The sequence below is a fragment of the Setaria italica genome, chromosome I (assembly GCF_000263155.2).
Source record: "Setaria italica strain Yugu1 chromosome I, Setaria_italica_v2.0, whole genome shotgun sequence".
NCBI lineage: Eukaryota > Viridiplantae > Streptophyta > Magnoliopsida > Poales > Poaceae > Setaria > Setaria italica.
Window position 1 is genome coordinate 30074267 of NC_028450.1, and position 17483 is coordinate 30091749.

The window sequence follows — 17483 nt, forward strand, 5'->3', positions numbered from 1 at the left end:
GCCCGGCTACGAACAAAACCGCTGCAGGCGCCGCCCCGAATCTCAAAGTGCCGGGGGAGGCTCAGCTCCGCTCGTGCGCCACCGCGCAGCGCGCCGCGAAACAGGGGTCCCAGGTCCGGCGGTGGCATGTTTTCTGGACGCCAACCTTTTCTGTGCCCCTGCAGCTCGCAGCTCGCTGACGCTGATGGCGATGGTGATGCCGTGCGTGCGTGCTTGGTCGCCCGGATTTGGGGGGCGAGGCCGCTTTGACCCCCCGAGAAGCGGTCATGTGCCGGGGTGCCCGTCCGGCCAGCCGCGCGTCGCCGAGCTGGCCGGAGGGAGCACGGTGTGCCGCTGTGCGCCGCGCGTTGCACAGTGCCGAGGCCAATCATGACATGAGCCCCCGCCTCCGGCCTCCGGGCATTTTCTGGTGGCTCTGGCTCCCCTTCCCGCCGCAGAGCAGACGTGACGCGCAGTCACTGCACGCCGTCGCCATCGCTCCATTCAGTGCACCCTCGCTCTCTCGTGTCATCCAGCTATCTCGTGTCGTACGTCTTGGCAACCTCTTCTTATTCCCGCCCCCCTGGTCCCTGCATCTCCGAGCTTACCTCAGCTTGCTGCCATCTTTTGCTGTCCTTCCAGTTCAGACCACTTCCTGTCTCTGCCATCCAGTGCATCGCCGTTCTCTGTGTCCTTGTTCGTCGTGTGCAGTTCTTGGAGATGAGGAGATCGTCTCCGGGGATGATGAGCCGAAGCTACGACGCGGGCAGCGGGGGAAGGGGGCTGCTGGCCTGCTACGTGAGGGCGAAGCCGAGGCCGTCCAAGTGGGACGACGCGCAGCGGTGGCTCTCCTCCTCCTCCTCCTCCCAGGCGCCCGACGACGACCGGCGCCGGAGCTCCTGCGCCGACGACCGGCTGCTGCTGCCGTCCGCGTCGCAGAAGGGGAGGCACTCGTGGAGCACCTCGGACGCCGCCGCCGCTGCCGTGCCCGCGGCGGCGCGGGAGGACGGGGAGGCGGAGGCCGGGGCGGAGACCAAGAGGATGGACTCCGTGCTGGCGTACGGGCAGCAGCCGCCAAGGAGCCTCTCGCTGCGGGACATCGGCACGGAGATGACGCCGGCCGGGAGCAAGGAGGCGTCCAGGGCCAACACGCCTCGCGCCACCCTGGCGGCCGAGCCGTCACCGGCGCCGTCCACGACAAGGCGCTCGAGCGAATCCCACGCGTCGCGGCGCCGGCCGGACGCGACGAGCGGCGGATCGCCACCGGGCCAAGCGGCGGCCGCGGCCTGCGATGGCGCCGGCGCCGGCGCCGAGGAGCGGAAGGAAGCTGCGGCGGCCGGCGCGCCGGCGGCCGTGTCGCCGGCCACGGCGTGGGACGCGGCCGAGCGCGCCAAGCACATGGCAAGGTGACCGCCGGCCCATCCCTCCTTGTCCGCTACTACTAGCAATGCGGTGCTTTCTCTTTCTCCTCCGCACGTTGCCGAGCCATGTGTACTCACCACCGAGTCATCGCGCCGACACGCCAGGAAGACCTTTTCGGAGCTTGTAGTACTGTGCGTGCTGACGACGTCTCACTTCCTTTTCACAGGTACCGGCGCGAGGAGATGAAGATACAGGCCTGGGAGAACCGGCGGCGGCAGAAGGCCGAGCTGGAGATGAAGATGGCCGAGGTACGACCACGTTTCAGCTCCATCAATCATCCTGCAGATAACCATTGGACCTGCCGAACACCAGAGAAGCAGCCCTAAACGTTCTACTTCGGACAATGAGAATGGCTGGCTTGGTTTTGCTGTGGCAGGCCAAGGCGGAGAGGATGAAGCTGCGGGCGCGGGAGAAGACGGCGAGCAAGCTGGCCTCGGCGCAGGCGGCGGCCAGGGAGAAGCGCGCGGCGGCGGAGGCCAAGCTGAGCCGGCGCGCCGCGCGGGTCGGGGACAGGGCGGACGTGCTGCGGCGGACCGGGCACCTGCCGTCCTCCTCCGGGTTCTCGCTCAAGCTGCCGCTGCTGTGCAGCTGAACCTGAACGCGCGAGGCCGGGCACGTGCCGGGGGCGCCGGGGTCGCTTGCGGGTTTGGGACTTGGGACATCGCTCGTGCGCGGTATATTTCCGGATCCGGGCGTTGTTGATACGTGGCCGAGCAGTGGTGGATGCACGTGTGTGTTTTTGTTGTCTGGTGGTGGCTATGACTACAGACTGGAGGGTGCGTGCGGCGTGGGGTGTGGCAGTGTCGATACGGGTGGTGTTCAGAGAGTCGACGACATGGTCGGGGCGTTTACTCGCGTCCTGTTTCGACCGTGCGGGTTGTGATGCACGGCACAGAGTTGAAGGCGGTATTTTATCTGCAAAAGTCAATAAAGAAAAAAAAAAGATGCATTTTAAATCTTCTTCACGGTTTCATTTTGACTGGAAGGAGCGGTAATTGTTAGTACTCTTAACGCATTCAAACAGATGTTTACCTCTCAGCTCTTCTTTCAGCTGACTGAAAAAGGAGTGATAGACGTAAATGCTCTTAGTCGTAAAATGTTTACCTTTTGTTTTCTGCCACGCTTCATTTCTTTCCCTTAATTAGTATTTTGATACTTCTCAAATCATCAGCAAAGTTTCAACGGAATGACTATGGTGGAAAGGTTCTTAAGACATAAAACTATGTGCTGGGCTTTTCCTACGAATCTTCCACGAGTAATGACGAGCAGGTACTGAGCGCATCAGGTTTGATGGAATTATCCACCGGACGAGGGATTTGTTTTAATTCCTTTTTCAAGAAAATGGTAGTGCGTGTACTGTTCTCATATTCTCCAATATTCTCTCTTTTCATATCTCCATGAGATCCTTGATTAAGAAAGTTCAACTTCCAACCACTAATTATATATCACTTTGCTCAAGCCATAACTGTTAAGTCTCGATCTCTCCTTCACTCAAACCGGGGTTGGCTTACATCGTGCAAAACTTCAACCATGAAAAATTGCTAAGTCGATATACACCGGTGTTTGGCTGGAGACCTTGTTGGCCTCATTTGGATGCAACCAATAACTTAAATGTGATTTTGGTACTTGTACATTTATTAAATGTCACACGCTTTAGATCATTGTTTGCATTTTTCTCTGACAATTGCTTTCAAATTCAATGCATGGCTATATCTATGGTGCTTGCATTCTACAACTCTTTTTTTTCTTTCTTTCTTCCTTTTTTTTTCTAAAGGGTTGCATCCTTCCACTAGGGGCACTCCATTCCTCTTAGAAAGTCATGTTTGCCCCCCCCCCCCCCCGTTAAATTTCTTCTTGATACCTCGGTATTTTTATCAATATAGTTAGAGTGTGCCTTAGGCTATTGTTGTTAGTCGTTTGCCAAATTGCCACATACGTCTCATCTTACCCTTCACCTCCGTGACATCCAAGTGTTTGATAGCACTTTTCTTCACTTTTACAATTGCATTTTTTTATTCATTATAGCATCATTTTTTTTGCTTGAGACCTCATAACCTCGTGCTTGAATAGTTATAGCCGACATCGAACTAGTGTTGCATGTTTGCGTTGCCACATTTGTCTCTTACCGTCCGGATTTCTTTCCTTGCCAAGCTCTTCACACCTAACTACATCGCGTAGGGGTGGCCGGGTGGGCATCTCAATACAAATTGTTTTGCACCTCAATCTTGGGCTACTTCTACTTCTATTTTGTAAACGAAATAAGCTGAAATGATGCTATTTATTTTCTTGTGAAGCCCTACGACAATATGCATTCATATACGTGATCGACAGACTTGATGCAAAGCCACTGTGCTATGCCTTGTCATAGTTCCTATTCCATACAATTTCTTCCGAGAGGTCGTTGCCATTCCATGCATTCGGGTAAGGAAAATCTGCTTAAAACCGACATGCCATTATTCTTGTCAAACCGGTAGCCACTGACACCGTGCCCCACCCTCAAGTCGGCGAGGAAGCTTCTGACCACGCGCTCCCGCCAAAGGCGTCGGACGTTACCGTGACCTGCCCAAAACCCACTGACATCTTGGATCCGCCTCAGTACGTACATCAGACCCCACCTGTCATCGGCATCGCTGCTCCGCGCCCCGCCCGAGTTCGACGCGGTATCTCCACGAAGCCGCACGAAGGAGTGGACAACTCAAGCTTTGCCTTCCCAGTTCCCCCCTCTCCATTATTCGCGTCACCGAGCCGCCTCCATCGCCCCAAGTCCAACCCACCTGATTCCTCTCCGCGTCCGCGCGTCGCCGCCTTTCCGATAAAGCTTTCGCGCGGCGCAGGCAAAATCGCTCAAATCCGAGCCCCGGTTCTCCCAATTCTCCGATCTGATCGTTGTGAGGTCTTGTCCTACCGCCAATTCTACCCTAGCGCGCCCGAATTTTTTTTCTAGGGTTCGCGGTTGTAGTTCGGGGATCTAGGGTTCGGCTGCCAATTTCGCCGTCAATTTTGGCGATCCACTTGATTCGCTCGGTTCTGAGGGATCCCTGCTTGCGCCTGCGCCCATGGCCGCGGCGCGACACGCAGGCTACAGGAGCCACGAAGTGGCGAGGGGGCGGGAGCTCGACCTGGAGCGCTCCAGAAGGAGCAAGGAGTATCACCACCACCACCACCGCCACCCGAGCCGCGACCGTGACTCTGACCGTCGCCGTGACGCTGGCCGCAGCGGGGGCCGCGAGGTTTCCAACCGGCACCGCCGCCACCACTCGCCGTATCCGCCACCGAGGAGCCGACCGTCAAGAAGGGAGGAGGATAGGGAGCCTGGCGAGGTCTCGAGCGGCAGCGGCTCGGAGGAGTCCGGTGGGCGCCCACTGAAGGCCAGGGCGCCGAGGGAGGATGGTGTTCTGGGAGTCTGCAAAGACGGCAGTGCGGTGCTACCAAGTAAGAAGAGGAAGCACTCACCTGTAATCCCGGATGAGAATGTTTCTGAGCTGCAGGCAATAGATGGTTTCAGGAGCAGGAGAGGGATAGACACCTCAGTGGCGGAGCTCCCTCTGCCTTCGCCGCCTCCTTTATCAGATGAGAGTCCTATAGACGTGGTTGGTAGGTGCCCAACAATGAATTTGGGTGTTTCAGTGGTTACACATGAGGCCGAATGGTCTCATGAACATGAGAAGAATGGGGTTATGGAGGGGGAAGAGGACTGCCCAACAACGAGAAACATTTTGACTTCAAGATGGGCAGACGCTGATCAGGACGAGGAAGAGGCGACTGTGCCCAAAAAGAAGAGAAGTGTGTCTCCTGGTAACTTGTCTGCGCTGAGATCTACAAAGAAAGTTACAAGCCCAGAGCTTGGAGAAGCGCTGAGGGTTAAAACAAGAGGGAGTTCCTCATGTTCGTCTAACTCTGTCTGTAGTGAAAACTGGAATATTGAGGTTGATGGGGGTGACCGCATGGATGTTGAGGAGGATGGTATTGATGCTTCTGCTGGTTGTTCACTGGATGTTGATTCTGGGAGTGATGCACGCAGGTCTAGAACACCTGAGGCTGTACAGCCGCCACGCAGGTGCTTTAACATGCTTCAGAGCTGTAGGAGTATTGATGAGTTCGAGAGGCTCAACACAATCAATGAGGGTACATATGGAGTTGTATTTAGGGTGAGGGACAAGAAAACTGGTGAGATTGTTGCATTGAAGAAGGTAAAGATGGATAAGGAACGGGAAGGTTTTCCATTGACTTCTCTTAGGGAAATAAATATCCTTTTATCTTTTGACCACCCATCAATTGTGGATGTCAAGGAAGTAGTTGTTGGTGGTCATGATGATGATACTTTCATGGTGATGGAGTACATGGAGCATGACCTGAAGGGTGTCATGGAGACGATGAAGCAACCATATACCCAAAGTGAGGTCAAATGTTTGATGCTTCAGCTGCTAGAGGGTGTGAAGTATCTTCATGACAATTGGGTACTTCACAGGTAGTGACAAACTACTGATTCTTTTTCTTCCTCATCTTGCACAATTGTGAATGCCTTTTCATATAATAATGTCATGTTGCTTTGTAGGGATCTCAAGACATCAAATATCCTCTTGAATAACCGTGGTGAGGTGAAAATATGTGATTTTGGACTCTCCCGTCAATATGGCAGCCCGCTAAAGCCTTACACTCAACCAGTTGTAACTTTGTGGTACAGGTAAGTTATCAGCCAGCATAAAATTTCTCTAAGTGTTTTTATATCACGAGGATAATTTACGTTACCACTAGTCCAATGTTGTCTCATTATTTACTCCTTATGATTGCAGGGCTCCAGAACTACTTTTAGGAGCAAAGGAGTATTCTACTGCTATTGATATGTGGTCATTGGGTTGCATAATGGCAGAACTCTTGTCAAAAGAGCCACTCTTCACTGGGAAAAATGAGATAGGTCAACTTGATAAGGTATATCATTTATAAAATAGGTCTACTCTATTTTGTTTTTATAGCTGCGTTTATGAAATCTAATGGCAAATTAACTTATATTGTAGATATTTAGAATACTTGGCACACCCAATGAGGAGCGATGGCCTGGTTATTCCAAATTGCCCGGTGCCAAAGGCAAATTTGTAAAGCAACCGTAAGTCTCTACCATTTCTTACTGCTGCTGTTTTTGTGTTCTGAAATGCACGTTCATATCATGTAAAGTCTTAGTGTCTTACTTTTGATATGCCACCTCAGGTACAATAGATTGAGGGAGAGGTTTCCACCTGTATCCTTCACGGGAGGGCTGACATTGTCAGAAGCTGGATTTGACCTGCTAACTAGGTTGCTGACATATGACCCTGAGAAGGTAAATATATATCAATATATGTTCTCTATTGCACTACCTGACTTTTCTATGCTCATTTTGCATGCAGCTTAATGTACTTGTTTCTTTTATACAGCGCATATCTGCAGACGATGCCTTGAACCATGAGTGGTTCCGTGAGGTTCCTCTGCCCAAAACAAAGGATTTCATGCCAACATTTCCTGCTCTGAATGAACAAGACAGGTACTGATCCACTTGCTCATTTGGATTTCTAATACTAACCGCAGAAACTGAATTTTGACTAATGTGGCTATGTATCGCATACTTGGTGTGCAGGAGGATCAAGAAATACAAGAAGAGCCCTGATCCCCTGGTGGAGCAACAGATGAAAGAACAAGGGAGCACAGGAGATCGTGGCCTTTTTGGCTGATCTGACACCAGATTTTGGCTTGCTGCAGAAAACCAGTTTTCACTGTGAATAATTGTGAGTAAACATGTTCCAAGGTGAGGTCTCACTGGACATGAAGTAACCAGTCTACTTGGTGTGTGTGAAAGTTGATTCTGTTCTATAGCAGGCACAGTTTCAAGGGGGAATAAGATATTTCCTTAAGTTCCATGCAGCTATTGTTCAAATGGCAGGGTTAGCTCTCTCACAGAAATCTGGTCACATTCTAATCCACCATCATTATAATTGCCACAGATCCAGTTCACTTGAGTTTCAGTTTCATCTATAGGTCTGGCCTATTGGGTGCACCAGTTTCACCTTTGAAACTTCTTTGTAAAGTATTATCAATTGTTTCCTTGTAATCAGTAATCAATGAGATATTAATGAGATCCTATTTAATTTTTGCTCTATTCAAGTAGTTCAATTTCTTTTGATCTTTCCATTTTGTTTGCAAGAGTTGAACGAAGTGATCGGAAGGGTGCCTTTTGATTTTGCAAGGAAATTGGTGCACTCTTATTGCAACTTGTAAGGTAAAATGCTAAGGAGCCTATTTCTCCTACTGACGTGCTATTGTGTAATAAATGCGATGGATCTGCCTCTTTCATTTCCTATTTTAATTTTATTGAAGACTGCTTTGTACTGAATAGAGTAATGATTAATGACTGCTATGATGTCCTCTGGTACTGCTTTTAAGTTGTTAGCTTGGTTCCTGGCGCGCCTGGTCATGTAACTGTTTACCTTAGAGGGGAATTTCCTGTTAGGTTCTTCATTTTCAAGGGTGCAAATGTTTAGCTTAGAGGGGAATTTCCTGTTTCACAAATTAATAATGACATCAGACAGTTTGGATCACTGTAGAAAGATTTCTATGTATGTAGCATTGTCTGGGAATGGCAATGGAGAACCTTGGTTTAAAATGTATGAGTTCCTTCAGCCTTATGCAGTAGCCTAAATGGCTTCAGAATGTGGAAACATAGATCTATATCTTTTGTTGGTTGCTTTGTTGAACACACAGTGATGTAACTACGATGTTTGGAGCTACTGGCTCCTAAAAAAAACAGACATTCTTTGTTTTATATTTTTTGACTTGGAACATTCTTCTAAATATGCCATAGTTTTCTAATGTTCAGTTCTAAAAGTTTATCTACACTATTACAATAAAAATTTGCAGAATTTTTCTTAGTGATGGTCCATGCTGTGATTTTCAGCTATGCATTTGGTGTTAGATAAGCCTTCTCAGTTTCTTAGGTGCTGGATAATTGAAGACGCTGAGTTCTTCTTAACATTGTATCTTGGCCTGATAATCCTTGCACATGTGCTAATATCTTCGTTTCAGCGAGTTTATCTATTGTAACCTATTATTGCTTCAGCTTAAGCCATCTCTTGTGAGACGCTACTGCATATGTGGTTGGCATCTTTGCTTGAATTTGTCAAACTAGATCTAGCCATTGTTTGGGAATAGGATATTTGTTCTGTTAGACCTGGTCCTGAAGATTTTCTGTTTCCAAGTAGAGAGTTTACTTAACTCACTTTAAACATTATGTGACACGTCTGCAGCTTAAAGCTGTGGCTGTATCAAGACAGGAAGCTCTCGTTGATGTCAGACTGGTATACCTAAACTGACTTATCTTTGTGTCTGGGCCTTCAAAGGTCTCATCTGTCTTTGTGAATCTGTGGGGTCAGTCTACTATCCTATCTTATATGTACATTCGTGCTTTATATGCTAAATTATTTGTTAATCTTCTCCTGTTCTTTGCTTGGCAGAGTTCAGGTCAGCTATTTTGACTACCTTGGTAACCCGTGATCTCTGCATCCTTCCACTCCAGTTTTGTTTGTGCTCATCATCACCCTTCTATTATTCTGTGATTTGTGGCATGATGAATGTTATTGGTTTGGTACTTTTATTCGCAAGGAGCCAAGGACACACTCTGCATTAAGACTATGCTCACCATCTCAACACTTTGCACTTGTCCACGGTTTTCAGTCATGCTTCTATTCTTATTATTGCTTGGAATAGTTATGGAGGTAGTTCAAAAAAAAGGAGAAATATGTTTTTGCCTTACATTTTGATCATAAATAACTTTTCCAGTTGTAGGGTAATGTTTTACTTTCCTAGGTTGATTCTGAAGTGGAATGTTGATTGCTTAAGATTTTCTCTTGCAAGGTTGTTTGACCTTCCTAATGTGGGTTTACTGTTGTATAGGTATATTTGCTACTAATGCATGATCACTGTCTTGTTTTTTTTGGCTAGTGCGTTGTTAATGTTTCTCAGTTGAGTCAATGCTATAATTGAATAGCCTGTGAAGTACATGAATGTTTTTTACTGACCTTAGTGAGCTGCATGCCATTGTTGAAAATGTACAGGTCTTTGTTACTCTTGATATACCATCCTAATTTTTCTGTTTCTTTATCGGGGTTTGTTAAATAATCTGCTGCCCTTGCGTAATTGCTTACTGTGGCTGAATCTTGCGTTGTGAGTTGGTGACATCTAAATTTTTGTCCTGGTAGTTCTACTTGGTACACAGGATAAACTAGATCCAGGACTGAAAAAAAATTACTTCCCGTATGCATGAACATGACAACCAACTTTGAGTTTCTTCTGCCGGCAACAATAATGACAGTAAAAAAACAACAAAGCTTATTAGTCTCAAGCAGGTTGGAGTAAAGTGGAGATAAAATTCGATAAGCACCAACAAAGATGATACTCCTATATAATTGTGGTAATGATTATAACAAGTTACCAATGTCTCTGTTACTAGCTTTTGTGATGTTCTGTGAGATCATGTTTGCCTGAAACCCAACTTCTCGGTTGCCTGAAAACTTAGGACTCTGTGATACTACCATTTTTCTATCGTTAATGGTTCAGTGCATTGCAGTTGCAATTATTATTAAGTGCATTTGTAGTTGTTGGGAATTATAATGTAATTAGCAAGATCTAATGTCTGAACCGCAGAATGTTTAAGAAGCTTTATTTGTGGCAGTCCATTGTGTCCATCAAGCTTGTTTAAAACTTCAAATAAATGGTATAGATCTCCAATGTTCCATGGTGGCCAATTGCCATCTCCATTTCCTTACCACACATGGAGAAGGCACATTCAGGTCAGATCAAGGACTGGCAGAGAGGGCTAATAATAGATAGCTACGTTGATTACTAATCACTATTTCAATTTAGAATCTTATATTTGATTTATTGAAAAGATACTTACCATGAGATGTAAGCTGTTCATTAAATTGTTAAAGGCCACTCCTATATCATGGTGGCATATCATCATCTGGTAATTCAACCTAGTCCTCATGTTGTCCTTAAGTTCGTCCCCTTGTATGTCCTTTAAGTATACTTTCAACTGTATTATGATTTGTGCTTAAGTCTTAAAAATTTTCCTAACAGAAGACGTGATTTCTAAAGGTTTTGTTGTATTTCTTTGAATACTACTCCTGTGGGAGCTTAATAAATTCTGTCTTAAGCGAATTGTTCTCGTTTTGGTATTATTTGTGGCTCATGAACTTGTTTTAACCCTTGTATGTTGCTCATTTGTTTTGTGGGAGTGCAAATGCTTAAAAGCCAACGATCAGAGTCTGGAGAGGCAAGTCCTTTGTGCGCTGACCCAGGAACCTCATGATACATCCATCCGACGGGTCGAGCTTGGTTTAACAGATGCTGGAGTTTATTAGCCTCTCTTGGATTTGTCTAGGAATAAACCTTGGCGGAGAGATCTGTGTAGATATTTCTGGTCGAGCTAATTATTATGATTAATGCTGTGTAAAGATTTTCAAACCACGATGGTTGTAAGGCGTTTTGGTTTCTCTAGATGCATCTAAATATAATTTATCTAAATATAATTTATGTTCTAGAAAAGCAACGACCTACAATTTGAAAAGCAACGACCTACAATTTGAAAAGGAGGTAGAGTATTTCTCTTTTATGCGAGTTGACACTACGATTTTGCCCGGAGAACCTCCTGCAGTGGACGTGCTGGGCATTGAATATAGCTGAGTTTTGAAACCATACGTTGAAGCATGCATGGAGAATTTCCGCAGTTTGTAAACAGCGTATGATTCTTTAAATATTGCCGACGTTATGCGGTATAGTGCTGTAATTCAACATATCCGCTTTACGGCAAGAAACGGACGTGTTAAGACTTCTCAGAGTCCACGGTATGATATGTGTATACGATTGATTAATTGTTGCCTAGGGTTTCTTTGGATATTCGAAATGCAAACCTCCCAGTCAGCAGTGCCAGAACCAGAAAGCGTGATCTCCAATATTCCATGGCCTCTCTTGTATGCATTGGTCTCGCAGACAACGGACCCATGTGGGCCCAGCACCGGCGCATGATTTGACCGGGCCCACTTCCCGGGTACAGCGTTTTCCAGAAACAGCCCCGGCCACCGTCTCGCCTACACCCACCGGTATTGCCTGGTGCTCGGCGATTCCGCCCATTCCTCCACTACCGCGGGCTGGCAAGGTACTCTTCCACCTCCTCCCGACCTTCCCACTCTTTCCCCTCACGGGGTGTCCTCCCAATCGGGGCGCGAGCATAGGCGGATCGATCCCTCTTGCGGTCGTCGTCCTCCGCCGGACGAATTTAGGGGGCGTTGCGTGGCGGGGTTGATGCTCTTCTCCTTGGAATTCGGTGCTGCCATGCGTTTCATCCTTATTGTCCATCCTAGCTAGGTCACCCGTCACGCGGCGGGCGGCGTGTCTCACGGTGCGTCTCCGCGGCTTTGATCCTCATTCGCGTTTCAGTGGGGTTTGGTCCGATTTGAGTAGCTCTTTCTGCAAGCGGGGCAGATGGGGTGCGATCCCCTTTGTCCGTGGTGTATTGGGGATATTCTTCCTTCCTGCTGTTCCCTTTTTTGTTACTTTTGTTTGCATCAATTATACCCTAAAGCGTGCTTAATTGCTGCATAATATTTAACAGTATAAAAAAAATCGGTGCCTAATTGTTGTGTTCATGTTTTATCGATGGCAGTATTTAGTATGGAAATCAGATGTGCCCTTGACCGAACACTGTTTGGTATGGTTGATGTCTTATGTCGATTTAACTGTGACTCCTTCAGTTAGGAGTTCACAGTTCGACCCCATCCTATATTATAATTTTCTATTTTATGATTTATCTTTTGGTTGATGTGGAGTTACGTAGCTTTCGGCAAATAGTGATGTTCAGGATGATGTTTCATGGGGAACCTTGACCATCCCATGATACCGAGGATATTAGATTGACTTCTCTTTGTGGATGCTTACCTGGTGACCTATTGCAAATTCTCAGGCTGTTTTCTTGAGTTGACTTGCAGTTTGTTGGCACGCAATGAAAGCTAAAGAACCCAAGAAGGCAGGGTTAGTGCCATCTCGATTTCTGTTCAATGTAAATATTTGCCCAGCAAAGTGCCATAATCGTTCTGTTTCAGGGGTCGTGTCAAATGGGATGAAGAGAACTTGAATGACATCGAGTCAAACAAACCAGAAAGAGAGAAGATCACCGAGCCCAAGACACCTTACCACCCTATGATTGATGAGGATGAAGGTATGTAATCTGGTCATCTTGGCCTTGCACAGTGCACACCGAATCCAGATTCCTGCTTTTCTGTAAATACAGCCACCAACGATTCTCAGATAACATGAATTTGATTATCCACTCTGATGGGCAGGGCCTGTGTCACCATTACAACTAAGTGAAGAGCCAGTGGATAAATCTGCTCATGCTGATGCCATCAAGACTGCTCTAGCTGAAGCTGTTTCCAGTGGAAAGATTTTCGACAGAAATAGTTGGGAATCATGTGACAATGAAGAAGCCATAAAACAAAGCACAGGTTGTTAATCTGACATCTCTCTTTGACGAAATTCTGTTATCCACTCTAATGCAAAAATGGACAACTAATTGCTCATGGATAATTAATTGCTCTTCTTACTATCATCCACTGCTTGTGCTAACTCCTTATGGTTCCATTGGCATGATACAGTTTATCTTCTAACCTCCCTTTTATTTTGCCATAAATCCAACAAAGTGACACACTAAAGGAGATAACATAGGTTCTTAAATCTCCTGTGACGATTTTTTATCTGTGAATCAGTTTTACCTACCTGTAGGCTGTAGTGCAGTTCTTCGACTTATTTACATTTGGATTCAGAAGGTATTAGTACATAGAAACATCACCTATCATGATCTACTTGCTGTGTATGGTATATCAAATTCTTTTCAGCATGCTCGGTTTTCTCTTCACTTCAGTCATGACTTCTTCTAAACCACCGATTTTCAACAATTAACTGCATGGTGAGAAGATGTGAAGCCAGTTTGGTTTAACATGACAAATTAGCGCTTTTTGTGGGTAACTAACAATGGTTCGGCTAACTTTGATTATCACAAATGGAGAAATTTGTCCCATATATTTTTCCTTTTGACTATTTTGTGTTCGGAGCAAGGTAGAACTAACAACTCATGTCCCTTTGTAGCTTTTGAGGAGCACCGGAAGGTTCACTACGATGAATACCATAAGATGAAGGAGCTGCTTCAGAAGGGAACCATGACTGATGATGCAGATGAAGATGAAAGTGAACCAGACAACAGGAAGGAGTGACAGTTCTGTCCCGGTCCGAACGCGGAACTGTGATTAGAAGATCTTCAGCATCATGAGACAGTTGGAAGCTTGGAAAAGTTTGAGGTTTCGAGTACTTCAGGACTACTAGATGTATTAACCATGCACAACTGTTTTCACCCTTTCCTGCACAGAGCTATACTGTTCTCTTCCTTGGCACTAGTTCGGAAGTGTAAGCCATGACTCAATCTTTGCAGCTAAGACTTTGAGAGTATTTCTGTAGTCGGTCTTACGGACCGCAAGCTGGAACGTGGTAAGCTGCATGCGAATTTTTGTGACGAATGACCGGTCAGATGTAGGCGGTCATTGTTTTAGCTTGCAAAAATTCAGAGTTGCAGCTGGTAGATTGTTAGATTGTAATAATTCGAACTATGGATTGTTGTTACAATCTGATTACAATTTGGGACTTGTTTGTTTCACCTTGCAGATCCACAATCTGCATGCTGAACACAAACGGGCCGTAGACGAGCATCAAGCAAGTCCGTTTGTTGAGCCGTGGCCTGTCGTCTCTTGGCGTGTCAACTTGAGCAGATTCTGGTTGCTGGGAGCGAAACAATTCACTCACCCGCAATGACAAAATTCTAGACACACTTGGGACGGCGGAAATTCTAACGATTCTGTACCGATTCACGTGGAATTCATCTTTCCTTATAAGATTCTAATCTAAGAATATAAAGCATCTTTCGGAACCATCATCGATCATCGTAGCGTCTAGAAGGGGGCAAGTGTTAAATTGGTGGCAGTTGAGGGGTCTATCTGGGAAACAACAGGATAGAACGGGGCGGAAAGCAACGTCACCCTCATCCAACCTCTGCTTCACTCCCGCGGCTGCGGTGCTTCGTCGTCCCAGTCCGGGCGATGGCCTGCTTGGAGGCGCCCCCTCCCCTCGATCTCCGCCCGGCCACGGGCCTCCGCGGCCGGAAGCTTCAGCCATGGCGGCTCAGCCTGCTGAGCTCCTCCTCATGCAAGTAGGCTCCTCTACCGTTTTCAACTTCGTCCTCCGTACCCCGTAGAGTGTACTAGGCTGCTAGTGTAGGGGCTGAGCATCTACACCTTTGGCATGTGCCATTTCGCCGATTTTTCCCCAGCATTTCGATGTTCCAAGAATTTCGCAGGCTTATAGTTATGGGATCCCTATAGTTATAGCTCATACGAAGTTGAATTAGTATAGTCATCATCTAAAAGTACGGCAACAGAAATTAACCCCTAATTCCAAACCTGACTGCAACTTACGAGTTATGCAAAGCTTAATATTCACTCCGTATCTCCTGAACTCCTATCCTAGCTACGCCATGGTCTGCTACTCTGTGTTCTATTTTGGAGAATGGATAGTTGCAGCTGAATTTCCGCCCCCCCCCCCCGTTTTTTTTTGCCTCCTGAAACCAAACAGGTTTAGAGTCAAATTTCTAGTGGCCATTCCAAAAGCACTCATCTTAGGATACACCATGAATTTTCTGAAACCCATGAGATATGGTCACATCGACGCTGTGGTAATTCTCTGGGGGATCAAAATTGGTTGTGATAAATCACCTGGCATTGTTTGCTTCTGAATGTACTGCTTGGTGTCTGGCCTATGGGGCAAAGTAGTACCGCCCCAGGGTGGTTGGTGGTTCACAGGCAACACCATGATGAAAAATTTTACCAGGAATTTTCAGTTTTCCACCATATAAAATTTTACCTGTATTCTATGTCTATATAAATCGTGTGCACCACCATGGTTTCAGCCCTAGCTCCGCCCCTAAATATGAGCAAGGCCTTTGGAAGAGAACAGCATTGTTTTATTTCCCTCAATAATCTTCCTACACTCTATCATGTGCTCCACTAATTGTTGGCTCAATTGTACTGATTTCTGCGTTCTGTTCATTCAGGGCTTGGACTCTAGTGTGTCGACAGCTTCCAATTTGCAATGCACAGTCATGTGAGATTTCCTCTTCACCCTTTAATGATTCTTCTACATATAAGTATGCGGTACACACAATTTAACTTTGTAGCATACACAATTACTCTGCGATGCAGATACTGATGAACTATGGGTAGCTGCTCCTCAAAGCCCTGCATCGGTTCGGTCAAGGTTGCTTGCTGCAGAAAGAGAGGAGGCAAAAGCTGTTCTGTCATTGTTCTTGAGACAGAAGGGTTTGAGAAGTACGTTAGCTGCACGGATCGTCAACAAGTCAGATGGTTTCATTGAGCACCTGGTGTCAAAGCTCCAGATTGCTTACAGATCTCGATATGCTGAAGGTTGCAACTTTTTGTTACACTTTTCTGTATACATATGTCTTCTTATTGGTTCTGAACTTTTGACAGCATATTTATTTTTCAGGAAGAGAGCTGAGCACACCTGAGATCAGAGATGCCCTCCTTCCATATCTAGAAGCTCTTGATAGAGAACATGGCGATAGTTTGGTCGAGGTGGTGGAGAACTTCGCTGATCCTTTTTCTATGGAAAGGGAAGCCTTGTCTTCTTCTATGGTACTTACACCCACGAGCTCAAATAAACAGAAGGCAGTTGCTAGAATAAGCACACCAACCTCGGGGGGAGCCCTCCCTGAGCTAGTGCTCTACCTACTAGACCTTGGTATGGATCATGAGGAGATCAAGAATATCGTGCGCAAGTTCCCAGCATTTGCATATTACAATGTGGAACGCAAGATAAAACCCCTGGTGGAGCTTTTGCTAGACCTTGGTGTGCCAAGGTCTAGCATACCGGGAATCATAAAGAAGAGGCCTCAGCTCTGTGGGATCAGCATGTCAGATAATCTTAAACCGATGATGGTTTATTTGGAAAACATTGGTGTCAACAGAGCTCAATGGAGCAAGGTTATTACCCGGTTCCCTGCTGTTCTCACGTATAGCAGGAACAAGGTGGAGACAACTGTGAGCTTCCTTACTGAGCTAGGAGTTTCCAAGAAAAACATTGGCAAGATCCTGACACGATGCCCTCATATCATGAGCTACAGTGTCGATGACAATCTCAGGCCTACTGCTGAGTATTTCCGGTCGATTGGTGCAGATGCTGCATCTCTTATTCAGAAGAGCCCACAGGCTTTTGGTCTGAATGTCGAGGCAAAGCTGAAGCCAATCACGGAATTCTTCCTTGAGAGGGAGTTCAGCATAGAGGAAATTGGCATTATGGCGAACAGATTTGGAATTATTCACACATTAAGCTTGGAGCAAAACTTACTCCCAAAATATGAGTTCTTCCTAACGATGGAGTACCCGAGGAGTGAGCTCGTGAAATTTCCACAATACTTTGGATACAGCTTGGAGCAACGGATAAAGCCACGATATGCTCAGATGACTGGTTCTGGGGTGAGGTTGATCTTGAACCAGATGCTGTCAGTCTCAGACACCAGGTTTGAGGAAATTCTAGAAAAGAAGAAGACTAGAGTTTGAAAAGCCGATAATTTCATATGAGCACAATTTTAGATCTCATTCGATAACTATCGCCACTGCAGCATGTTTTATTGGATGAGCGTGGCATTAGTTTTTCAGGGAAGTAGCTTCTTTGTGTGGTCTTGATGGATGCTCAAAATTTGAAATTGAAATTTTTTATGTATGACTGTAGTCTGTAGGGTGATTTAGGATCCTAGTTTGCAAGGGAGTGAACTAAGAAATGCCAGTTGCGGTCGTTATGATTCAATTCAATCAGACTAATTGATGCTCAGTTATGTAATTAATAGCGCTCGTCGTGGCATTGTAGCTTGTTTTACATGTTGTTCCTGAATTTGCCCGTTAGCATTCAACCGTACCAGCCTACCTCCCAAAGGCCAA

General features: G+C 46.4%; 4 protein-coding genes across 11 annotated transcripts; all 4 read left to right on the forward strand.

The window, feature by feature from the left end:
- Positions 1-313: 313 nt before the first annotated feature.
- Positions 314-2360, forward strand: LOC101752477 (uncharacterized protein At3g61260). Its single transcript, XM_022825032.1, has 3 exons — positions 314-1385; positions 1568-1649; positions 1778-2360. Exons 1-3 carry the CDS (start codon positions 700-702, stop codon positions 1991-1993), a joined length of 984 nt encoding a protein of 327 aa, XP_022680767.1. The 5' UTR covers positions 314-699; the 3' UTR covers positions 1994-2360.
- Positions 2361-4097: 1737 nt separating this feature from the next.
- Positions 4098-10969, forward strand: LOC101752887 (cyclin-dependent kinase G-1). 5 transcript variants are annotated; one of them, XM_012847954.2, is made up of 10 exons: positions 4458-5869; positions 5957-6085; positions 6195-6330; positions 6417-6505; positions 6607-6718; positions 6813-6919; positions 7013-7180; positions 7577-7651; positions 8676-8796; positions 8883-10969. In XM_012847954.2, the coding sequence occupies exons 1-7, from the start codon at positions 4458-4460 to the stop codon at positions 7104-7106; spliced, it is 2079 nt and encodes a 692-aa protein (XP_012703408.1). In that variant the 3' UTR covers positions 7107-7180; positions 7577-7651; positions 8676-8796; positions 8883-10969. The 5 variants fall into 5 exon arrangements, with proteins under 5 accessions (XP_012703401.1, XP_012703408.1, XP_012703406.1 ...); XM_012847952.2 differs by having other exon boundaries at positions 7577-8796; positions 8883-10958; XM_012847948.2 differs by having other exon boundaries at positions 7013-7651; positions 8883-10938.
- Positions 10970-11446: 477 nt separating this feature from the next.
- Positions 11447-14118, forward strand: LOC101753975 (protein phosphatase inhibitor 2). 4 transcript variants are annotated; one of them, XM_004952954.3, is made up of 5 exons: positions 11447-11584; positions 12389-12456; positions 12528-12643; positions 12768-12929; positions 13570-14118. In XM_004952954.3, the coding sequence occupies exons 2-5, from the start codon at positions 12428-12430 to the stop codon at positions 13692-13694; spliced, it is 432 nt and encodes a 143-aa protein (XP_004953011.1). In that variant the 5' UTR covers positions 11447-11584; positions 12389-12427; the 3' UTR covers positions 13695-14118. The 4 variants fall into 4 exon arrangements, with proteins under 4 accessions (XP_004953011.1, XP_004953012.1, XP_022678844.1 ...); XM_004952955.4 differs by having other exon boundaries at positions 11482-11584; positions 12414-12456; XM_022823109.1 differs by lacking the exon at positions 11447-11584 and adding an exon at positions 11598-11827 and having other exon boundaries at positions 12414-12456.
- A 210-nt stretch (positions 14119-14328) lies between these two features.
- LOC101754908 (transcription termination factor MTERF5, chloroplastic) lies at positions 14329-17411 on the forward strand. Its single transcript, XM_004952956.3, has 4 exons — positions 14329-14680; positions 15581-15630; positions 15729-15950; positions 16033-17411. The coding sequence occupies exons 1-4, from the start codon at positions 14571-14573 to the stop codon at positions 17103-17105; spliced, it is 1455 nt and encodes a 484-aa protein (XP_004953013.1). The 5' UTR covers positions 14329-14570; the 3' UTR covers positions 17106-17411.
- The last annotated feature ends 72 nt before the right edge of the window (positions 17412-17483 follow it).

Coding starts and splice junctions, on each gene's coding strand:
- LOC101752477 (XM_022825032.1), top strand. CDS start 700: ATGAGGAGATCGTCTCCGGGGATGATGAGCCGAAGCTACGACGCGGGC. Junction 1,386..1,567: donor CGCGCCAAGCACATGGCAAG/GTGACCGCCGGC, acceptor TCCTTTTCACAG/GTACCGGCGCGAGGAGATGA. Junction 1,650..1,777: donor TGGAGATGAAGATGGCCGAG/GTACGACCACGT, acceptor TTGCTGTGGCAG/GCCAAGGCGGAGAGGATGAA.
- LOC101752887 (XM_012847947.2), top strand. CDS start 4,458: ATGGCCGCGGCGCGACACGCAGGCTACAGGAGCCACGAAGTGGCGAGG. Junction 6,506..6,606: donor GGCAAATTTGTAAAGCAACC/GTAAGTCTCTAC, acceptor ATGCCACCTCAG/GTACAATAGATTGAGGGAGA. Junction 6,920..7,012: donor GCTCTGAATGAACAAGACAG/GTACTGATCCAC, acceptor CTTGGTGTGCAG/GAGGATCAAGAAATACAAGA.
- LOC101753975 (XM_004952954.3), top strand. CDS start 12,428: ATGAAAGCTAAAGAACCCAAGAAGGCAGG. Junction 12,457..12,527: donor AAAGAACCCAAGAAGGCAGG/GTTAGTGCCATC, acceptor GTTCTGTTTCAG/GGGTCGTGTCAAATGGGATG. Junction 12,644..12,767: donor TATGATTGATGAGGATGAAG/GTATGTAATCTG, acceptor TCTGATGGGCAG/GGCCTGTGTCACCATTACAA.
- LOC101754908 (XM_004952956.3), top strand. CDS start 14,571: ATGGCCTGCTTGGAGGCGCCCCCTCCCCTCGATCTCCGCCCGGCCACG. Junction 15,631..15,728: donor AATTTGCAATGCACAGTCAT/GTGAGATTTCCT, acceptor TCTGCGATGCAG/ATACTGATGAACTATGGGTA. Junction 15,951..16,032: donor CAGATCTCGATATGCTGAAG/GTTGCAACTTTT, acceptor TTTATTTTTCAG/GAAGAGAGCTGAGCACACCT.